Genomic DNA, 24,690 nt, shown 5'->3' with positions numbered 1-24,690 from the left:
AGAAATCTCGTTGTCTATGGTATCCAGAAATTGACAAATTGTCATATAATTACTGCTGTCATCTGTCAAATCGCTTATGATTTATCTGAAGTCCGAACCGAATTCCGAAATTTACTGCTAATTTTCTCAATTCTTAAAGAATTCAACATTATATTGCACAAATAAACTGTAAATTTGTGTTTTAAACTTTGTGTTTAACCATGGTAAATTAACTATAGTTATAGTAGTGGATAATTGTCGATAAGATTAACTGTTCTGATGACTAATGCCTGTGCTATTTAGGATAAATCGTATATTTTATGAGGCCATATATTTATTTACAGACAGAACAGCAGATGGATTGCGCTCTAGATTTGATGAGGAGGCTGCCTCCTCAGCAGATTGAGAAGAATTTAACAGATTTGATTGACTTGGTGCCGAGTTTATGCGAAGACTTGTTATCATCGGTTGACCAGCCATTAAAAATCGCTCAGGACCGAAGTAACGGGAAAGACTACTTGTTGTGTGACTACAATCGGGATGGAGACTCGTACCGGTCTCCATGGTCAAACACTTATGATCCTCCGCTTGAAGATGGGTCTATGCCTTCAGAGAGATTGAGAAAGTTAGAAATCGAAGCTAACCATGCTTTTGACCAGTACAGGGAAATGTATTTTGAGGGTGGTGTGAGCTCTGTTTACTTATGGGACATGGATCATGGTTTTGCAGGTATGCACTAATAGTCATTGTTTACGTTTTATTGATTCTAATAAGTTACTATCTTGATGTTGAAGAGTTGTCAACTTTTATAATTTTAAACTGTACCTACTCATAAATAACCTGAATAGAATTACGATTAAAAAAAACTAAGTGAAAAAGTTGTTTGCCCTGAAAACTTGCTTAAAAGTAAGATATTTTAGAGTATGCTAGCATTTTTATTCAGTTAAGCTGTGTCTGGCTCATTTCAGTAGAATGGGTTTCTGATTCTGTTGCTGTCTTGACAGGTTGTAAGTAACAAAAAATCCCCGCCTTTCCATTAATTGCGTGTGGGGTGTAGATTTTCTCAGGCTAATAATGTAGGGTGCTCTGACCATACTTAGTCTTAGTTATTAGCTATCACCATTAGTTCTAAATTATTTTCTTGTGTGATTCTTTTTTGCAGGTGTGATTCTGATAAAGAAAGCTGGTGATGGTTCTCAGAAAATTAAAGGTTGCTGGGACTCCATTCATGTAGTGGAAGTGGTGGAGAAGAGCTCTGGAAGGAATGCCCACTACAAGTTGACCTCTACTGCTATGCTGTGGCTTCAAACCAACAAAGAAGGCAGTGGCACCATGAATCTTGGTGGCAGTTTGACTAGACAGGTATAGAATTATATGGAGTAGAAAAAATTACTTTGTTCATCCATGTGGATTTCAATTTTTCCTAAAATTCTATACGAACTTTGTTTTCCTAGATAAAAAGTAGCCCATGCTTGAGATGCAAGCTACCTCTGTACCTAATAGATGATGTCCACGATTTCATCCAGGTGGATTTAGGGTTATCAAAAATCCCATGGATCCATCAAATGACCAATCCATCCCTGAGAATGAGAAGAGAAAAGGGAATCCATTCCTGAGATGCAAGCTACCTCTATACCAAATTTTGTCAAAATCTGTTAAATGGATGAGCCATAAAAAGCAAGCCATACAGACACACTTTTGCATTTATAGTAGTATAATAATACTGGCTCCAAAAAATGTTAATATAGAACTACATTAACTCCTGTATACATAATATATTATTTGGTAATAAATTAAATTATATTTTACGTTTTATTGATTGACATTATTAAAATTGATTGATGAGCATAGTGTTTACAACAAAAAACAGCATTGCTGACAAGTATAATATAAGCCAAGTGGCATATTTTGTAAACAAGTTTTAGTCTAAGTAAACCTAGTGTCATAACCTTGTTTTCTTTTCTAAAAATCTTTTCTGTTAAATAATAATTATATTTTCATTTTTTCCAGGCAGAGCAAGATTCAGCAGTGAGTGATGTGACTCCTCACATTGCTAACATTGGTCGTATGGTGGAAGACATGGAGAATAAGATTAGGAACACCCTCAATGATATTTATTTTGGTACGGAACCTTCGTTTGCTCTTCCAAAGTGAGGTAGCATTGATCGAGACGTGAACAATAGAATGAATGCGGGATGGATGAAATGGCGACAGGTCTCAGGTGTTATATGCGACCCGAAAATGCCCCTTAAACTTAAAGGGAAAATTAACAAAACTGTCGTTAGACCTGTCACGTTGTATGGTTCAGAATGTTGGGTGGTAAAAGGGACGGATGAAATTTCAGGATTCAGGTGTCTGCAGAAGGTTCATCAGAAGGAAGTGATGACAAGCAAATAAAACAAAAGTTTTAAGATTACAGGAATTATATAATAATTACTTTCTTTATAAGTTCTTGTACATAATACATGTATATTATATCCAACATTGTTTTATTGTTATTTATTTATCAAATTATTTATATAGAAAAATAATTATAATTTCTGTACAGTACATTTTAGGAGTATTCAATATGAAAGGGCCTTTACAATTTTAGACAAGAACAAAGGCGTTGGCTCCTCCCTTCACAATCACCCATCTCGCTCTGTCTGATATACTCAGTACTCCTCTGTTAAAAAAACAGACTATGTACTAATTAAATTATACACATACTATATATTAAATACTAATTAAATTATACACATTTTTGGTTAAATAATAATAACTAAGAACAGTTTAGAACTATAACAGTTAAGAAACGCTTTTCAGAATTGAAAAATGTTTCTATTTAAACTAATGTAACAATTGAAAATGTCACTGCAATTTTTCAAAAAATGAGAAAATATGGTATTGTTAGTTCAAAGTAAATATGAAAAAAAAAATGTTTTTGATGATTGAAGAATCAGCCCTTAAATGAAAACTGAGGAACAATTTCAATCATTTTTGCAGGAAAAACAAAAGACATAGTGAATGGTCTGCGTTCGACTGTGCCAGCCAATGTGGTGCGGCAGAAGGCAGCTCTGCAGCACGACTTGGCCGAGGCGCTGCTGCAACGCCGGCAGACCACGCGCGCGGACTGAGGGCAAGAGGACTTTGAGTCTGGTAAGATCCCTTGCCATATGTCAATATACAGCCAATGTGGTGCGACAGAAGACAGCTCTGCAGCACGACTAACACCCGTATTAACAAACGTTACTATGAGGTCTCATAGTGCGCTCGGACGCACAGTGTAGGTTCCACCAATCAGATTACTGTATCACGTCAATTTACAATGATCTGATTGGTGGAACCTACACTATGCGTTCGCGCGCACTATGAGACCTCATAGTAATGATTGTGAATACGGCCGTTAGCCGAGGCGCTGCTGCAACGCCGGCGGACCATACGTGTGGTTTGAGAACTAGGAGTCTGGATTGTCGTTTGTCATTTTGGCGAGAACTCAAAACTACTTATTTAGTTTAATAACTACATATTAGCCATATTATGACTCTTTCTGATCAAAATATCCCAAAACACTCATGAATTAATTACATAATATTCTTCAAAGATATTTTTTTGTTTTCAGATGAGTTGGAGATTTTGGGTTAAATAACAACGACATCTACAGGTCAAAAGAAAAGAAATTATAAAATTACGTAGGTAAATAGGTAAATCAGTCGAAAAAGCTTGTAAGTTCAATGCATCCCTTAGAGATTAAGCTGTTTATTTCCCATACAATATTTCATCAATTTCATAGTATTAACTAACTTAGAGTGTCTTAAAATAAGGAAAATTCAAATAAAAACTGTATAAGTGCTAGTAATGCACAAAGAAAACCAGGTTTTAAAGTTAGTATGAGATTTTATATGTCACCAACTTTGACAGTATTCGAGGGTCGAAATACAATCACTTCAGAGTAAAATGGACCTAAAGAAGCTTGATTTAAAGTTGTGTATTAAGTATCACCGATTTTTGTTTCGCAAGGTCCCGCTTGCACTTGCTGCAGATGTATGGATGAACTTGCACTTTAAAACAAGTAATTTGAGTTCGTTTTACTTTGACGTTAGTGTTTCGACGCTCGATATCTATCAACGTAAGCGAAATGCAAAATCTCTTGCTAACCCTGCAGGTTCTACTGAAAAGAGCCAAAAAGAAACCACAGTCATTCTGCAACAACCAAAGTTTTTTTTTTTGCGGAGAAACTATACATAGTGAAAAAAAAATAGAGGCACATAGCATATTAAAGTGCAATCTACTTTTAAATTGGTCAGAAAGGTAGCACTAAACTGGTCAGTAAAATCAGTAAACGTCAGTTCTGGCATTTTATCTGCATTTCGTATTGGATCGTTAATTATTTTAGCCCAAAATAATGTTATGATATAATAATTAAGATAATTATCTCTTTTGCATTTTCATTATTTAGTCTATATTTATTGTAAATTAGAAAGTGGTATTATAAAATAATATAATTACTAAGGTATTCGCTAAAACTAAGGAATCAGTGTATTAAAATTTTATAAATAGTTACATTAAAATACAGTTAGCGTCAGTTAAGAGGGCTCTCTCCGTCACTCGCTTCTACTCGCTTCATACAATCGTAGTTCCAATTTCATTTGAATACTAAGCAACCAAAGTCCATGAAATTTTGCTGACATATTCTAGAAACTAATATCTATGTCTGTGGTTTTCCAGATTTCTGTTAAAATATTCGGTTTCAAAGTTTTTTTCATACAAATCTTTGAGCCCCTGTAATTTTAAAACTACATATTTTTAGAAAAATCTAAAACACCACAGACACATATATTAGTTTCTAGAATATGTCTGCAAAATTTCATGGACTTTTGTTGCTTAATATTCAAATGAAATTGGAACTACGATTGTATGAAGCGAGTGGAAGCAAGTGACGGAGAGAGCCCTGTTAAAAAAGAACTCTGGGCGATAGTGGAGATCATACGTACTGTACTTTCCTACAAACGCGAGAATCGAATGCTTAAATAACATAGATACAGATATGGAATATAGAAATAACGTACCAAAAAATAGATCTACAATAAATCACCCATTGCAGTTTTATTCAAGGTCAGAGTTCTTTTTAGCAAGAAACAGTTAAAAATTATTTTGCTATAATCCGCCAACAGGATAAATCTGTATGGTCAAACATGCAGTTACAAGCTTAGCACCGCTTACCTCCCCAACCAAGCAATAAAGCCAAGTTCCCAAGCAAGCACTGCCACCACCATTCACATGCAACACCACACAAGACTTTTCCACTACTCTCGACGCACGTTTCGCCCCGACACCGGAGCATCCTCAGGAGATTTCGACTTTACAATGCTGTATTGTCAACTTGACAATGACAACTTGAAACTTTTTCTGTTGACGGATTATAGCAAAATAATTTTTAACTGTTTCTTGCTAAACTTTCAGTTTTTATAAAATAGCGAAGGTCTAGCCCGCACGGGCTCTTTTTCTATAATACTGCCATCTTAAACAACTTAACTTTACAATGCTGTATTGTCAACAATACAGCATTGTAAAGTCGAAATCTCCTGAGGATGCTCCGGTGTCGGGGCGAAACGTGCGTCGAGAGTAGTGGAAAAGTCTTGTGTGGTGTTGCATGTGAATGGTGGTGGCAGTGCTTGCTTGGGAACTTGGCTTTATTGCTTGGTTGGGGAGGTAAGCGGTGCTTAGCTTGTAACTGCATGTTTGACCATACAGATTTATCCTGTTGGCGGATTACAGCAAAATAATTTTTAACTGTTTCTTGCTAAACATGAACTTCCGCAAAGTAACGCCTGATTCTATCCAAGAGTTCTTTTTATTTGACGGCAACTGTATTCGTAGCATGCCTGTAAAGTAACATACTATAAATTAACTTTAGCGTTCTATATAATAATCGCGTCCTGCCGCGTGCGTCGGTTGTCGAATCACAAACGGGGTTGCATGTTAAGTATGTGTCCGCCTTTATTTCTTATGTTGTGAGAGCCTGTGGAAAATTTTGACTGGGTGCTTGATACTAAGGGCATTTCCTAGAATCACTACTAAATTGTTACATGTAAATAATAATTATTTTCCAGTGTTTATTAAGTAAAAGGTCTTACGTGCAACTGCGTCCTCTGTTAGTTTTAAGTTTGATAACAATTTTAAATTGTGAAATTCTTATGACGTCACATTAATTTTTTTTTATCCAATTAAACTTTTACAAGTACTTTTGAATCGCTAAGTGCATCTACCACTGGTTCGGAATGCCTTTCCTACCGAAAAGAACCCGCAAGAAACTCGGCAGTTGCTCTTTCCAAAGATTTGATATACAATATTATGATTTACATAATCTACGATTGTGTAATATGGTTTTTTCAAGAGTTGTTGAATAATTTTGATTAGTTAGCAACTTCAGTTAGACTGCTGTGGTGGGTGGATTGAGATTTAATACTTTTCTAGCATTCCTAAAATGACGTGGTGGTGTGGTGGCGCTCTTTAGGGAAGGCCTATGTCCAACTGTGGACGTTCACAGGCTGATGATGATGATAGTAATAACAAAAAATTAGGTACTGTCCGACAAGGCTCTTTTGGCACTTGAGTGAGGGCGCAGTTGTCACTTTATGCCGACACAGCGAACTATCAACAAGTGCACTTCTTAGATGGCGACTTTAGTTCCGATTTTGGCCACGCGCCAAAAAAGCCTTGTCGGACTGTAGTCCTATCTGAATTTGCAACAGAGGTTTGCTCAGGTCATAGACTGAGGAATTAATCCTTGTTTTTATAATGCGCAGTCATACGACTTGTGTTAAGATTGGATTATTTATTTTGCGCGCACTATATGAATTATGGTAGACAGGTAGAGAATTCAAGCACCTGTTAGAAATTTCTTACATGTTCTTGCTATAAGCTTACTCTGTGGGACGTTTCAGTTAATTAAAATAAATCTTTCTCCATGATACGACAATTTTAAATTGGCCTCTCTATAAATAAAGTTATATTTATCTGAGTGCGTTTCTGTGTTATTAAAACCCTGTTCCTAATTATATCCGCCTAATTGCTATCTAGAATAGCATTTTAACATACAAGAAATAACGCTTTATTTTTTTTCATTAACATGGCGGCCATTTTGAAAATTTTATTATTTGAGCGGCAATAGAAATGCACATTCTGTACTTTCTATCGACCTAGATATTACAGTTCACGAGATACAGCCCGCTGACAAGCAGACGCACGGTATTAGGGCTCCGTTGGCCCCCTTCGTGTACGGAACTCTAAAAATAGATATAGCTGTAAACATATCTATGAGCTGTAAGCTGTATGTGAATAGGGGACAGGGACAGATACAGACACCCTTTGGTATCAAGCACAGAGTAAGGATAGTAGTTACGATGAGTTTTAAGGAGTATAGATTTGCTTTCGAATTTTACTTTTATGAAAAATGTGAATTTTACTAACTATAATGTAATTTATAATATCTAATAAATTCTTCTCAAAATTCAAATCTATCACCATAGACATGAAAAAAGCTTGAAAAATATGGAGTCAACGAGTCGAGAGTCGAGTCAACTCACATACGTTCAACCTTCATCCAAGGTTCAATGTTAGACAACAGCGACATTTGACATTAGCTTGACAACTGTCTGTTTAATTTTGATAAATTCACCAAGGATCAAAGGGTAGGTGGACTTCGTCTGTGTTGGTGTTAGCTGGCGGGCGTGCTCTGCCTTTTAGAAGTGTTTTTTTTTGTTAAGACTGACTGGAAAGCGTTCTAAGGGGATGCCGTGCGTATGTCGACGAGTGCCGGTACAGATGAGGTCCATACTAGTATAGTTTTGAAACTAACTTGTTACAAATAACTACAAACTTGACAACTTGACATTGGCTTATCTTTGTAAAGCCAGACGAGAAAGAAAAAAAAAAGAAAAAATAGATTGACAGCTGCTCGTGAGCTGCTCCAGCTGCTGTTTATTATGTGATTTATGTTGCTACAAATATTTTTTGAAAATTATGTGCTCTAGAGGTGAAATTGTTGATCTGGTTGATTTATCGGATAATGATGATGATTGTGTAAGTATTTACCACATTTCTATCCTTATCATCTCTTTCCTTAGCATTTTATCAATTAAGTGGTGCTTGAGTTATAGTGCTTCTAATCTGCTAAATGTAGGAAACAAACCATAAGACCTAAATCCACATGGCTGAAGTTGTAGGCACCTACTACTTGGTACAGAGCTATAGCTTGCATCCTGAAGACAGACATACTTTTTATACATCTAGTGAGAAATATTTGAATTTTGTTTATAGGTAATGGAGTCTGTTGTATACAAACCGAAAAAGAAAAACGATCACATTATCTATGATAATATTTACAATGAAAATCCCCTACTGGCTGAAATTATTGAAAAGTGCTTGAACTTGGAAAGCTCAGAGGGCATGTTAAGAGTCGTTAACAAAACTTTATTAGAAATCTACAAGGAAGCAGACCCGAAGTTTAAAAGTTCATCAGAATTTGAAACTGTACTAAAAAAAACTCTGATACGTCTCGACAAAGATCCGTATCACAAGTTTTCTCACATAAAGGATCTGTGTGAAACACTAAGGTCTAGTAAATTTAAGAAACGTGTGCAATTGATTACATTGGACAAGAAAGTACGGAGTGAGTAATTTTTTATTCTTCATACCGTACTCCCTTTTGACAACCACCCTGGAGTATTTGAATGTTTAAACTATTGTGATTGATTTTCATTATAAGTATGGAATGTAACGGTTATACTCATGTATTTAGTTGATGTAAGTGTGCCAGAACCCATCTGGGGTTCTTTCTCATAGGTACTCAGCTCGCTGCGCGTCGTGGTTAAGTCTGCGTGCCGCACGCGTCACGGAGTAATGTGGAGTGGTAACTGATCTCAGGTTCGATTCCCGGTAGTGGCTATTTGGGTATTGATAATTTCTAAATTGTCTCTGGTTAGATCTGGTGAGAGGCTTCAGCCGTGGCTAGTTACCACCCTACCTGCAAAGAAGTTACCACCAAGTGATTTAACATTCTGGTATGATGCCGCATAGAAACCGATAAGACTTAATGAAACTGTCATTCCCCTTCCAAGTTAGTCCGCTTCCACCTTAGACTGCTTCATATCATAGTCAAGGGTTAACTTGTATCAGAATACTAAAATATACTTGATTTTTTTTGGGTCCAAAATTATTAATATTTTCCTTTTTTGTTCCCAGAAAAAAGCTTTGCAAAATTGGCCCTCAAAAGAAAAAGTTATTTAGAAAGGAAAAGTAAAAAGCAGAAGACAGATGTAATAGATTTAGATAAATATGAGGAAACACCTTATATTGATTTAGATCAAAATGATTCAATACAAGATGGACCAATAGTGATTGATGATGAAAAAGAAAACAATAGTTCTCAAGAAAATAGCGATTGCTCTATGGAAATAGATTCAGATCCGCCAACAGTACATGATGATGGTAAAATGCATAATCATACTGGTAATAAGAATTCTAAAGTTCTTAATAGTCAAAAAGTAAATGAAGGAACAATACTGAATATTGATGATGAAAAAGAAAACCAAAGTTCTCAAGAAAATTACGATTGTTTTATAGAAATAAATGCTAATGATCTAAGGATACATGATAATCGTCAAAGTGACAATAATATTGGTACCACAAGTTCGGAAAATGCCAACAATAATAGTGAAAGTTCTAAAAATGCAAACTGTCATAAATCACATGCAGACAATACAGAAGATGTATCAATGAATATTGATGATGAAAAACAAAGTCACACAGCCGAAGAAAGTGGTTATTGTTTTGCAAAAAATAATGAAAACAATTTATTAATACAAAGTAAAGGTCATTTTTCACATAGAAGTCCAGAAAAACTATTAGTGCCTCAGAAAGTATTTGATTTCTCAGTGGAAGATAAACCTCTACAGTTCACAGAATCAATAAAGTTAAAATATAATATTGAATTACTTGAATCAGAGATAGCTAGATATAAAGAATTGATAGTTAAATTGGAGGAACAAGAAGTCACTGATGATAATTTCAGTTCACCTTACATAAGGAGTAATAAGTTAGTTCTGGCAAAAATTATATATGTATATTTATAGTTCGATTCAATCTTTTTGGTAGATCAGAAGCATTGATTTTTATTTATTCACTAGCTGATGCCCGCGACTTCGTCCGCGTGGATTTACATTTTTCAAAATGCTGCGGGAACTCTTTGATTTTCCAGGATAAAAACTAGCCTATGTGTTAATCCAGGGTATAATCTATCTCCATTCCAAATTTCATCCAAATCCGTTCAGCCGTTTTTGCGTGATTGAGTAACAAACATCCAAACATCCACACTTTCATATTTATAATATAAATATATATATTAAGATTAAGATTAGGATTAGGATTATAATATTATTAGGAAAACAGGCTTCATTAGTTTGTTATACATATTCATCCACGTAGACTTGATTAAATGGGGTAGTTATTAAATTAATTGATTCCTTGTTTTGAATGAAAAAGTCAAATCGAATCATCCGTTATCTACTCCATTTTAAGTAGAATCACACTAAAATGCAATTTATTCCAATTTTAAACAGACCACCAAAATCACACAACAGCGGCCATTTTATTCAATCAAAGGCATTCAAAATAGAGACAGCAGAAAAATATGACCCAAAATATAATATGGCATTGCAACGCAAATTGTGACTAACTTCTCAGCCGGCAAAGGATATTCAACTGAAATCACATTCTCCATACTTTAGGCTCAGGGTCCTTTGAATCCTACTGGACCATTTTTAACCGACTACGAAAATAGGAGGAGGTTCTCAATTCGTTGGAATCTTTTTGTTCTGCTATGCAGTGTTTGGAAAACTTTCTTATTTTATCGCGTTATAAATAGTTTTTGTTAAACGAAAAGTAAAAGAGTAACAATGTAAACCAAACGAACCTTAGCAATTTCTAAGTTTGTCGTTAAATAGATGATTATTCGCTATAAAGATATTCACTGTAAATTGACTTCATAACAGTTTAAGTTTAACCATAAAGTATTTTTGTAGATATAAAGAGAAAATAGTAAAACTGTACAAAGAGCTTTGCACTCTAACGGGAGCTGAGGCGACAAAGAGGCGCGAAGTGAGACTCACAGCCATAGAAGGACACCCGCCAGGCCCCGTGAAGAGCTTAGAGTCCTTCCTCAATAGGAACATTGGTGAGGACGGCAACCCACCATTCCCCGACTTCAATGATGTGGTCAAGTGTGTGGAAACGGCGAATGTGAACGATAACCTTGGTTGGAATAAATTACAAGTTATGCGAGAAGGTAAAAGTCTATGAAATATTTTAAACGATATAGTAATATGTAGTTAGTATCCGACTAAAGGTCGATTTCAGGCTGAAACCGATCAGTTCAAAATTGGCTAAAAGTGAATAAAATAATAGTTTTTTTTAAAGTTTATTTTGACTGATGTCTTATTGAACAGTTAGAAACCAACAGACAAGTCGCCATCGAGAAAGAAGCGTATATAAATAACACTTTGAAATAATCTCAGTTATAATGTTTATTTAGTTACCTTTTAAAAGTACATAATTGTAAACAGTTTTTTCAGTTTAAAAATCTTTTCTTAGTGGATGCCTACTATGTACGTCATTATAGCTATCTGCATGCCTCAGCTCGATCTGTCCAGTAGTTTGAGCTGTCTGTTGATAGATCAGTCAGTCAGTCACCTTTTTCTTTTATATTTATTTATATTTCACTTGTATTCTTTAAAATACTTACCTATTCATACTTACGTATCCAGCGAGTGCCCTGTTCACACACTGCGGTCGCGCGCTTCAAAAACGCCGTCAGAAGCGAGAGTGGAGTGACCTGTTGTCTCGAGTCAAGTCGGAACAGTGTGACGATGACCCGGCCGACAACGACCCTGAGCTACTGGCGCGGTTGGAGGCCAACAGACGAGTCGCCATCAAGAAAGAAAAGGATATACTAGAGAGGTAACTACAGAGGTCTCAGAGGTGACAGTGGAGTGACCTGTTGTCTCGAGTCAAGTCGGAACAGTGTGACGATGACCCGGCCGACAACGACCCTGAGCTGCTGGCGCGGTTAGAAGCCAACAGACGAGTTGCCATCAAGAAAGAAGCGGATATACTAGAGAGGTAACTATAGAGGTCTCAGAGGTGAGAGTGGAGTGACCTGTTGTCTCGAGTCAAGTCGGAACAGTGTGACGATGACCCGGCCGACAACGACCCTGAGCTACTGGCGCGGTTGGAGGCCAACAGACGAGTCGCCATCAAGAAAGAAACGGATATACTAGAGAGGTAACTACAGAGGTCTCAGAGGTGACAGTGGAGTGACCTGTTGTCTCGAGTCAAGTCGGAACAGTGTGACGATGACCCGGCCGACAACGACCCTGAGCTGCTGGCGCGGTTAGAAGCCAACAGACGAGTCGCCATCAAGAAAGAAGCGGATATACTAGAGAGGTAACTATAGAGGTCTCAGAGGTGAGAGTGGAGTGACCTGTTGTCTCGAGTCAAGTCAGAACAGTGTGACGATGACCCGGCCGACAACGACCCTGAGCTACTGGCGCGGTTAGAAGCCAACAGACGAGTCGCCATCAAGAAAGAAGCGGATATACTAGAGAGGTAACTACAGAGGTCTCAGAGGCGAGAGTGGAGTGACTTGCTGTCTCGAGGCAAGGTTGTGACAGAAACCCTGAGCTACTGGCGCGGTAAGAGGCTAACATACGAGTCGTCGTCAAAAAAGAAGCAGATTTACTAGAGAGGTAACTATGTACAGAGGTCGCAGTAGCGAGAGTGGAACGACCTGCTGCCTCGAGTTAAGGTTGTGACAGCAACACAACAGTTCTGCGAACTACAATTCTGGTCCTTTTCTGGTTAGTTATGGAAAAACTGCATCAATCGTTGCTACAATATAAATATAAATAAATAAAAAAGTCAATAATTATGATTGGCTGAATCTATGGTTTTTCATGGTTTTTCTTTAACATTTTATACTGTAACTTTAAAATTTAAAATGCTATAAAATCTGCTAGATTACAGAACGTGCCATTCATTACTATGTAGGTACCTAATTTAATCAAAATCAAACATTTCAGGTACTCAATGATGCAAAATTTGCCACCAGAATCAAAACGAAAAACTGGAACAAATGCAGTCACACAACCCCAAGATGCTGTTCAAATCGCTTCTGTGAAATTCGGTAGCGATGACGCTTCAGATGAGACTGATTCGCCGCAAGTAAATACAAATGAAAATAACATAATAACACATGCCAAAGAAAACAAAACTAATCATTTAAATAACATCAAAATAGTTAGCATCAATTGTAATTCACAACTAACAGCTGGTCTGCACTGCTGCATTTCTGCTGCGTGTGTTGCCCACAGTGCTATTGAAACAAATAAAATTAATTTGGTACAAAACTCTAATCTTATAATGCCTCAAATCATTGCAGATTCGATAACGAATAAATCTTATACGGATGAGTTTGGTCTGAAGATTAATGATTCAAAACAAATTTCAAATGTCGAAGTCAATAATTGTTCTGCATCTAATATTACAATCAAAACTGAACCTAACTTTCCAGATGTTGATTTTGAAACTAATGTTGCATTAAATGAAACTAATGTCTCAAGTGTTGCTTTTGAATCGAACGTTGAAGCAAACTGTGAATCTAATTTAAAATCCGATGTAGGAGATGTTAATTTTGAATCTAATGTTGCAACAAATAAAACTCATGTTTCAAGAATGACCTTTGAATCAAACGTTGAAGCAAATTGTGAATCTAATATAAAATCTGATGTAGGAGATGTTAATTTTGAATCTAATGCTGCAATAAACAAAACTCCTGTTGCAAAACTGCCTTTCGAATCTAATGTTGAAGCAAATTGTGAATCTAACACAAAATCCAATGTTGAAGAGATTAATTTTGAAATTAATGTTGTAACAAATGAAAGTCATATTTCAAGACTGACTGAATCCAATGTTGAGGACGATAATTTAAAAGCGAATATCCTAGAAGTAAAGATTGAACCAAATATTGAGCAACTTAATACCCAATCGAATGCAGAAGAACATTTTGAATCCAACAGTGAAGAAGTGAATTCAATTGAGGCTAGTGTTAAAACTGAATTCAACGAGGGAAATATTAAAACAGAACCCACGGAGAACGTAGCAAGAATATTGCAAGATTTTGGCGACAACTACACTGTTTCGATATTTGATATTGCGGATCCTTTTCTAATTGTGGAAATTTCGGACAGTTCTGATGATGAAGACTGATACTATTTTATCATTAAGAGGGCTCTCTCCGTCACTCGCTTCATACAAACGTAGTTCCAATTTCATTTGAATATCAAGCAATCAAAGTCCATGAAATTTTGCAGACATATTCTAGAAACTAATATCTATGTCTGTGGTTTTCCAGATTTCTGTTAAAATATTCGGTTTCAAAGTTACGCGGTCTTAATTTACATACAAATCTTTGAGCCCCCTGTAATTTTAAAACTACATATTTTTAGAAAAATCTAAAACATCACAGACACAGATATTAGTTTCTAGAATATGTCTACAAAATTTCATGGACTTTGGTTGCTTAATATTCAAATGAAATTGGAACTACGATTGTATGAAGCGAAGGACGGAGAGAGCCCTGTTAATTCATTTTACCAAATGAGAGTCTGAGTTGAGTTTTTATTACTTTTTATTACTTTTGAGTTTTTATTACTTTTTATTACTTTTGAGTTTTTATTACTTTTTAAGCTATTTTCGTTGATATAAATAAACAATTTTAACCTCATTAGCTCATTATAAATCTATGATAATAGTTATTTGTCATGCAAGGCTGAAAAGTTGTTATTTTGGCGCGAGAATTCCGAGCCAAGCAAAACTAGTAAACGGTGGTGAACCGCCGGATTCGGGTGTTGGTCACGTTTGCGTTCGAATTTCAAATGTATTTTCCACGCTAGCGGTTAAAATGGATTTTTCCACGCAGATTTCGAACGTCAAAAAAGCCTTTCCGAGCGAGTGAGATGAAAAATATATGTACCTAGATAATATTACATTGTATGATTACGATACGAGATAATTCTTAACACGGCTTATTTTTTATATCGGCGCTTACCAGTATAAGAAGGTTTTAAATTCAAATCATTTTATTTTTGCTGATTGTAGGTAAATATTTAAATTAGTTGTTGATTACAATTAGGTGGCGCAATTTTAACTCTGAAAAATTGCCCTAACTATTTCTGTGATAATGTGTAAATTTTTATATATTATGTATAAAAATAAAAAATTTATATTATTCTGAGTATTATTTCTCGAACCACCAAATAGGTCGTATTTAGAATAAGGAAACATCATGAGACCTGCATGCCTGAGAGTTCTCCATAATGTTCTCAAAAGTGTGTGAATTCTGCCGATCCGCACTTGGCCAGCGCGTAGTAGTCTATGGCCAAAACCTCATTCCGCGAGGACCCATGCTCAGTAGTGAGCCGGCAATGCTGATTATTTATTAAAAACGACCTTAGAATGTAATGAGTAACTTATGTATAGGTCAACCCTCGAGCAAGCTGCCATTTTATCCCGATTTCGTAAGTCTGATTTTATTTCATGACTAGATGATGCCCTCAGCTTCAGGTTTTCGAAAATCCCGTGGAAACTTAATTTTCCAGGAAAAAAGTAGCCTCTACGTAATAGCCTGTCCCCGGGATGCAAGGTATTTCTGTACCAAAGTAAAACATAAACGGATGATTCTTTAAAAATCCCGTGGGATGACCAAGGGTTTAGGAATGCAATTCCTTACAGCATCAGGATTGAGGAGTTGGGTCCTTGAGGCCAACGAAAGTCTACTTGGTATAGACACGGTAATATTATAGACCTTCAATATCTATTTATAACTGACAGTTTCTAAATCCCTTCAGTTTTGGTGGTCAGATCCCCTGCAGCATTAGGACTAAGGAGTTGGAATCCAATTTTTTTTATGGAACAATGTCGCAGTTTCTCTATCGAAAAACTAGTCAAGTGCGAGTCGTATACGAAGGGTTCCGTACTATCGTAGGTCTGTACTTCCAAGATATTTTAATGATTTTTATGTGTAACAGCAAGTTAATGACAACAGCGCCATCTATGTGATTTAGTAAATAAAATTTTTCATGAACAGAAGGTACCTATAAATAAATAATCATGAACACATTTTTTTGTGATGTAACCACAAATTCTGTTTTCGGATTTATTCCTTTGCTTGTGCTATAAGACCCACCTACCTACGTGATTCTAGGTCAACGGGAAGTACCCTATAGGCACTAGGTTTTCTTGACATACTCGACGGACAAAGAGACAAAGTGATCCTATAAGGGTTCCATTTTTCCTTTTTAGTTACGGAACCCTAAAAAGACGAGATTTTTAGAGAAGTTTTAAGCAGAACCGCGCCGATTACTGGTCAAGTAATAAATGTATTTGTGATTGTTATATTGTGCTTTTAATTTTTACCTCACTTCCGACCTTCTCTACTAATGTGAGATTCTAAAAAAAAATAAAGCGTAGGATTTTCTTTATCCTGCCCCCCTCTATATAAAATTCTGGCTACGCCCTGGTTAGTATTAGTATCAATTTTAGTTCCAAGATGTATATCCTTATACTATTTTACCTCCTATATACCTACTTTAACAGCAGCGCACTTCTGATCGATGAGCATAACGCAGATGAATCCAAAAGCTCGGCGACGACGCACAGGATACCAGCTTGATGATGGTCTTTGGATCTTCCACACCACCAGCTATGATCCCCAGTGTTGGGGGGGTCAACTAATTTGGCAAGCGATAGATACCTACCTACCTATACGTCGTGGCCAGATGCTGTAATCTGTATCTTTCCCTAAAGGGTAAGGCCCGGTATCCACAAAGCGAGAGTGGAGTGGAGATATGTGTTTGGATTTTATTCATAGTACTTACCTAGTTTCGAATAGTTACTATAGTTCGCGACAGGTCGGCATGGCAATCGTGGCGTGGACGTCACCCGCGCTATCCCGTTGAGGGTTAGCGCTACGATTGATCTCATATTCCGATTGCCATGTCGACCTGTCGCGAACTATAGTATATTAGTTCAGACTTCAGATTATTATTGATAGATTATTTGAAAAAATTAATACGTCTTTAATCAATAATAACAATCTGATTGGTCTGTCTGCTAAACCCATCAGCATTTTGCTGGATACCTGGCCTAAGGTCTTGGGTACTAGACGTAAAATGAAATCACGGATAAGGCCGAAATATAACAAGACACCCTCTCCTGACTGCACAAAACGTGTATAAATAATCATACTCTAGGTTAGGCCATAGCTTATGTACGTGGCGGACGGAGCGGGACGATTTCTTGACATCGTTGCATATAAAAATATACGGGACGATATGTTTTCTCGCCAACGACGTTCAACGGTGTCAAGAAATCGTCCCGTTCACGGCACGAGAAAAGTGCATCGGCGCCACTCTAATCCAGACGAGGAGCGGAGTCGTGTTTTCGATCTATCAGATTATTATTGATATTATTATTCAAGATAAGGGTCCGCTAAAATATACCGGCGTGGAGAGCAGAGCAAACGATGGTATTTAAAATTGAGTTTGAGGACACTGAAATAATGTATCAATAAAGACCCTAAACTCAATTTTAAAATACGATCATTTGCTCTGCTCTCGGCTCTTATTTGAACGGAGTCTTAAGACACGTGTGTACTCCGTTCCGCTTTAGTGGAAACGCTTCCTAAAACTTTATTTCCATCGTCATACAAACTACCAGTAGGAATCTAAATTATATAAAAGGAAAAGGTGACTGACTGACTGATCTATCAATGCACAGTTCAAAATTCTGGACGGATTGATCTGAAATTTGGCATGCAGATAGCTATTATGACGTAGACGTCCGTTAAAGATTTAGGACAATTCAACCCCTAAGTGGGCACAATAGGGGTTTGAAATTTATGTAGCCAACGCGGACGAAGTAGCGGGCACAAGCAAGTCAGCTAATAAATCAACCAAAAAAGTATGATAAAACGAAAATAAAAAATGGAATCACAAGTCACGGTTGTTCTTTTGTACAGATTTTAATTCGACAGATTGTTATTAAATAGTTTACTGCATTCACATTTTTTTTTAAATCCAAGAGCCAATGCTATTTTAATTCGGTAATGTTCGCACATTGACACAAACAAAATAATAATACACGTAGAAAAATTGCACAAATGTGGATTATTAAGTTTTACAACTAACATCCGTCTATATCCAAATTCTTACGTAGGTATATACAACTTCTGTACTTAATATCAACTCTCAGATTTTGAGCCAACCCTTGCCCCGTGAAAAATAATAATTAAAAAAAGTTAATTTAGTACTTACACTATAAAACACTTAATTTGTCATGAGTCATGACCCAACTGTATTAGGATTTGGTTTTGGACTACACAAGTCGTCTACAGTATGGTCTATAGGTGGATCCACGCCTGCGCACGCGCACCACTAGCCGTACACGCATGCGCATCAAACGTCTATGGACGCATCACTATCTCTGGGCGCACGTGTATGTCGCGAACGCATACATGTTTGTAACCAGAACGCTAGCAAAAATGAAGACCACCATAGAAAAAACTAAAAAAACATCTTGTATTTTATAAAGTTCACAATATATATTGCAAATAAAACATCTGACTGGCGCTAGAGGTCAACGAACGTTCCGTAAATAGGTCACTCGAAGTCAATGCCGCGTCGTAGGTGGGGCATTGATCCGAGTTTTGCTCGCTATACGATATGGTTTTGAAAAATTCTAAATCACTAAAACTACAAGATAAGGCAAATTGGCATTGGATTGTGTTAAGGTAGTATAATAATAACGCTATGTTTTTGCTAGCGTTCTGGTTACATTGTATAATATCATGTTTGTATTCACTGTCAAAAATTAAAAAAAACGCAAACATGCACGCGAACCGCTCGCAAAGCCTCGTGGACACGTCCAACGGCCACATTGTACTATGTTGCCCTTTGTGTGCACGGTTCGTGCGCGTGCGCAAGTGTGGATCTGCCTTATGAGTTTTGCAAAAGTTACTTCCTATAGGTATGCCGTTTCACTGAGACGGCTCGTGAGATAGGCAGGCGCTTGAGGATGACAGTTAAAGAAGAAATCAAGGAATTAATTATCTACAGTCACCATCACCCTTCCGCAACCTGCACGAGTCAGCTCAATCAAGCGGTTAGATAGACATCGTTATACCTGTAAGATATCGCCAAGATAAGATATACAAAAGGTAATTAATTTGTCATACAAATAATTATGCAGACACTATAATAAATGTAAAAAAAGAGCTGTGCTTAGTATGACATTTGACATCTTAACGTTGATGAATTTTGAACGTCTTAACTAAACACAACAACGGAAAATGGACCGAAAGATCCTTGATTTAATGTCAAAAATTCAGTACTACCGATTTTAATTTCACAATGTTTCCACTTAGAGCGCTGCCTGTAGACGTATGAACGAAATTAATCTTTAAAGCAAGGAAAATTAAAATCCATTTTACTTTAACGCTGAAATGTTTCGACGCTCGATTTCATACTATACAACACTGGATATGTCTGCGCATGGGTATCGTACTTTCCTATATCAAGGGATCGCACAATTGATTAACGATCGAATAGCACAGCGAGGCACTTCGTGGCACCAAATAGGTACATCACCCACTGCGCAGGTACAAGTTCAGAGTTCTCTTTACCTGGCGCCTTTACAGCAACTAGTTAGCATTTGCAAAACTAGACATAACCACGTGTAGTTCAGACCAAAGAAATATTTTTTTTTATAAAATGATTCATAGCCGCGTTGACACGGTAGGAGAGTTATATAGGTCACACGAGGTCTATTCTTGATCGGCTCAAAAATAAGGGGCAAGGTTTTGTAAAAATTTAACATACATATACTAATTTCTAACGATTCAAAATAAAACTAAACGACTAAATGTATGGGATGTAGGAAATGATTTGTTGCTCATTTTTTGCAATATCTACAAACTGTCAAATCGATTCGATCAATTAAAAAAAAACCAACGCATACTAGCTTTTGCGTGCGCGGTGCGTGTAGGTACGTTTCTTCCCATTTTTTCGTGCGAACATGTTACTTAAAAGGAACACAGATACCGATCTTAGGGATACGAATTTCCTAAACGTCAACTTACATAGTTGCGCAGACGCACGCTTATTTTTGCGTGCGTGCGTGCATGTATACGTTCGCCATACCTTACTATCATGCGAACTATACAGTCGAAGGAACATTAAGAATTTTCTGAATGTCAGTTTTCCTACCGTGTAAACGCGACGCGCAAACTTCTATATACAAATTCAGTTTTAAGAGGGGACTCTATTGGGCCTTTCTTCATACAAACGCATTCCGCTGTTTTCTTCGCGGATAATGCCTCTAGAGCAATGATTTTACCCAAAAAAACCTAGGTCTAACTAAAACATAATGCGTAAAAAAAAAGAGTACGTTTAGGGTATAGCCTTAGACGTACCTACTCCTTTTTCCAAAACATAATCACTAATAGAACTATGACAATCCAAAAACCCGAAAAAAACCCGTTTTTACCGCCATGTTCAGACAACTATCACGCAAAGATAAGTTTTTGACAAAAAAAGAAGAAAATGATAGAAGCATAGATACACTTTTCCTCTAAATTTTGATATAAGAATTTTCGGGATCGTTTCAGTTTTGCAGAAGAAATCAGCGGAATACGAAACGTTTTTTGGTCAAGGTTTTTGTAGGTAAAATCTTGCTGCTGTTGTCCCTTTCGTACTTTACGGGGGCAGGTAGAGCGCAGTGCGACGACAAGTTTTTGATAAGAGTCCCCTCTTAGTTGTAAAAATAATAACGTAATAGCTCTAAAATGTATCCTAGTAAAATACTTATTCCAACGAAATACAACTGGCATTTTTTCGACCAGCTCAGCAGAATAATATGACTTGTTAAAAATAAAGGATTTTCATATGCAGTTACAAAGACTTGATAAAGAAAAATATTGTTCTCATTACTAAAGTATTTTATTTTACACCACGTATCCGATGCCTTCACAAATACTTTAGCCCGTTTTTATAAATAAAAAAAAGACTTGATTACAAGCTGCAAGTATAAAAAAAAAACTTCACCAACAATAACGATTATGCGCAATTTCGTGGAGAATGTACATTTTCGATTTGAGAAAATAACATTTTCACCTGATACAGTCGAACAGCCTAAGTCCGAAGTTCTGTCAAACGTGCCAGAACCACAGCCCCATAAGCGGCACATGTCGCCGGCCACTGTATGGAAACGTCAATTCATTATTACACATATTCGTTCCAATAAACAAACGAATCGAAACGAAACTGTGCTAATCATTCCGTCTCACTCACACTATACAGTTACACAGGTATGTAGGCATACTGTGTAAGTGAGATATCGAATGATTAGCACCACTCATTTAATTCCTTTATTGGCAAGCGTTATACCAAAGTTTGCAGTCCGTTGTCGCAAACGTATGGCCAATACCACTCGCACGCAAGCGTCAAACCACTTCACGGTCACCATATTATCACTAGGGAGATCCTTGATGCGTATGAACGAAACGCATGGACGCAATGCACAATTTGGGATGATGCCTGTGTCAAAAATAAATTATTTCTTATTAATTATTAATATAGAGCGAAAATTCGATTTAACTTAAAAAAGTACGTCAAATGTTTATGACGTCACATCTGTTTTTCATAAAAGCTACCTTACTAAGCGAGCGTTCAAAACGCTTGATGAAAATTTGCTGATTTCACTAATAGGTACCATCCATCCCTATTGCACGCAATGAAAGTCGATTACTACTGAAGTACCGGGTTTTTAGCGCGCACAAACGCACTGCGTAACGTCATACTCGGCGACGGTTGCGATTTGCATACGCAGTGCGTATACGATACGTTTATAATGCAACAAGGAACTCCAACCTTAAGTAATTCGTGACTTGACCACTGGCCTGGCAACATTTTAGCCGCTTTAGTTCGGTTGTAGAATGGTCTGACCGAATAGACCCTCTTTAAGATTTTATATTACTTTTTTTAAACTACAAATAGGCAATGTAAGAAAATTTCTTGTAATGCATAAAAAAATATCTCTCCTATAGGGCCTTACCTTACATTCTTACATAATATTTTCGTATATCATATCGTCTTTGACAATCTGATGGTACTAAAATCGATAACACCAATGACATACAAGTGAGGTACCCTTGGCCTTCTGAAACTACACTTGATTGATCGACGGCAGAGCTCTGTATGCGCGTACGGTAGTATACTGCATACATTTTGAGAACGCACTTGCCATGTTTGCTCTGTCATATCAAAAGGACGATTTTGTTGTTGTTTCTTGGTTTAGTGGCTTTTGGTAGAGCCACCACAGCACAATTTACTTCGCCAATGCCGCGTAGCAATAAAACACGAAGGAGGTGGCTCGGTTTCAGAACTACTATTGAATTTTCCCAGTACGTCGTACAATAGTTAGGTTATTAGTATTATTTTAGTCCCTTATCTAAGGGTAAACCGTACTTTTGATATGGGATAGAGCAAGAGCAAATGGCAAGTGCGTTTTCAAAATCTGAGCATTATACAACTTTGCACACCTCACCAACGCGCACGCGCAAATCAAAACACTATAATGTCACAGTAAAATGGACCGTAATGTAAAAGTTTAAAGTAGATTTTTTAGTAACTACGGATTCATGTCTTGGGGCGCTGGCGATAAATGTACAGACAAATTAAAACCTTAAAACAACTGAGTGTAGACCCATTTTGCTATGACATTAGCGTAATACTTGTAGCATGTCAACGTTGACGAGATGTGTTGTACTAAGCTTACAGAGGTCATCGCCAAAGCGCATTTGTTCAAATCAAAGAGAGCAAGGAAAGGCCGTTAGGGCCCTGATTCTCTGCGACCTTGAAATCGCAACTTTTTCAACTAGACTTGATGACTAATTGTCCCGTTTCCTTCCCACAAAGCGTAAAGCTAGTGTTTGGAGCAGGATAGTTCAACGAGTTGGATTCGAACCTTTGAATTTTGATTCATCACCCAAACCGTAGAACTTTTGACACAAAACTTAGTGACGTAATTTTTTTTTTGCTATCTGTTGTGATCATTCAACACAACATATTACGCTAATAATTTTGAGGCCTTTCCTCTTCTCCATAATAAAATAACTGGTACGTCAGAGAAACGCATGGGCGGTTAATGATAGGCTGTCATTAAAAAAAAATAGCTATCACGATTTATCATACGCTAATATTGCTTATGTGTGCGCGCTCATACATTGCTGTACGATTTGTTCAATGGACGACAAAGCATAGAAATATTCCGTACACTCCAAACCTCACCCTAGTGCCCGCCAGGGTAAAGGTAGGCACCACAATCTCTTCCGCACGCGTCTGTAATTCGATTGTAACTCCGGAAATGTCAACAACAGACAACAGGAAACAGCGGTCAATGTCGCAAGCCACGCAGAAGCAATCACGAGACTTGTAATTTAGGCAAATTTAATAGAAGTTACGTACTTAACATGTACATGAGCCTGTGGCCCCTATTTTCATAACAATTTCTTCGAAAGTAGAAACACAGTTTCTATGCTTTATCATTCACTGGATTTGATGAATTATATATAGTACAGCTGTTTAACCGTCTGTACGTTTCTACCTTAACATCACAAGTGGCAGTTAGGAGCGTGTTGCGATTTGAATGTCACATCGAATAAGGGCCCAGCACACAATCTCTAAACCGTAGTGCTAAGTTTATACAATAATCAACTATTTTTTATCTAAAAATGCAAGTCAGTCTTGACTGAAGTGATAGTTATCGCGTGACTGGTCAGTCTTGAGTCACCGTACTGAGATGCGACGAAGGATCTACACGAGAGAGCAGCTCGACGCGACGAAAAAACACGATTCGTCAAATCAATAGGATTGTGTCGGCCACAATGATCGCAATATCGTTACGAGTACCAAGTCTCATCAAGGGCTTATGGAAAGGAAACTGGTCCGATTCGTCGCTAATTAATTCAGAACAATAATCGGACGACTCGTCTCAAATCTCAACGCCCAAAATTAATCATCAATCTATCCGTAATCTGTCGATAAGTTACTTAGCGACGTTGTTGATTTGTCAAAAAAGACCATACAATTTTGACGAATAATAACGGCTGCCCGTTATTAATTATTATAATATTGACGGGGCTGGCCCGACTCTCGAAGAAAACTCCAACTACTTCCGGACAATAATAATTGCCTTTGTCAATATACGTCTTGTCATGAAACGTATATTGACAAAGGTATAATGACATATTTAATAAGGTGTATTGACGTGGCTACACTTGTTTCATTACACAAAAGTTATATAAAAATAGTAATTTGGTCAGTGTTGCTGATAATAAACAGTATTTTAGCCAGTGTTGCTAACATTACTTTCAGCTATTTTGTGTTTACACATTCGCCAATTCCTCAGTGCCCGAAAACAAAAGTATTTAACCAGTGTGTCCTTCCCGTCTTCACCTATTGTACTGAAACGTGGACAGGCGGGATCATGGTAATATCAGACGGGAGCCACATGGATTTATTCTGAACAGATGTTGGGCATAGCCGTTCGACGGCGCGG

General features: G+C 37.1%; 2 protein-coding genes and 1 long non-coding RNA gene across 3 annotated transcripts; 2 read left to right on the top strand and 1 right to left on the bottom strand.

Moving 5' to 3' along the window:
* The first annotated feature begins 44 nt into the window (after positions 1–44).
* Positions 45–4,397, top strand: LOC123873822 (F-actin-capping protein subunit beta). The gene is made up of 6 exons (XM_045918892.1): positions 45–203; positions 324–708; positions 1,142–1,341; positions 1,990–2,101; positions 2,965–3,117; positions 3,581–4,397. The coding sequence occupies exons 1-5, from the start codon at positions 201–203 to the stop codon at positions 3,093–3,095; spliced, it is 831 nt and encodes a 276-aa protein (XP_045774848.1). The 5' UTR covers positions 45–200; the 3' UTR covers positions 3,096–3,117; positions 3,581–4,397.
* A 3,497-nt stretch (positions 4,398–7,894) lies between these two features.
* Positions 7,895–14,399, top strand: LOC123874050. The gene is made up of 7 exons (XM_045919209.1): positions 7,895–8,043; positions 8,281–8,632; positions 9,205–10,057; positions 11,043–11,305; positions 11,784–11,976; positions 12,496–12,624; positions 13,098–14,399. Exons 1-7 carry the CDS (start codon positions 7,984–7,986, stop codon positions 14,281–14,283), a joined length of 3,036 nt encoding a protein of 1,011 aa, XP_045775165.1. The 5' UTR covers positions 7,895–7,983; the 3' UTR covers positions 14,284–14,399.
* A 3,682-nt stretch (positions 14,400–18,081) lies between these two features.
* On the bottom strand, positions 18,082–24,374 carry LOC123873824. Its single transcript, XR_006797776.1, has 2 exons — positions 20,697–24,374; positions 18,082–20,479 (listed from the first exon to the last, which is right to left on the bottom strand). It is a non-coding gene; the product is annotated as an uncharacterized LOC123873824 (long non-coding RNA).
* Positions 24,375–24,690: the final 316 nt, after the last annotated feature.

Source organism: Maniola jurtina, chromosome 17, assembly GCF_905333055.1.
Source record: "Maniola jurtina chromosome 17, ilManJurt1.1, whole genome shotgun sequence".
NCBI classification, from domain to species: domain Eukaryota; kingdom Metazoa; phylum Arthropoda; class Insecta; order Lepidoptera; family Nymphalidae; genus Maniola; species Maniola jurtina.
The sequence above is the reverse complement of the archived record's forward strand: the minus strand, read 5'-3'. Positions and strand labels throughout refer to the sequence as shown.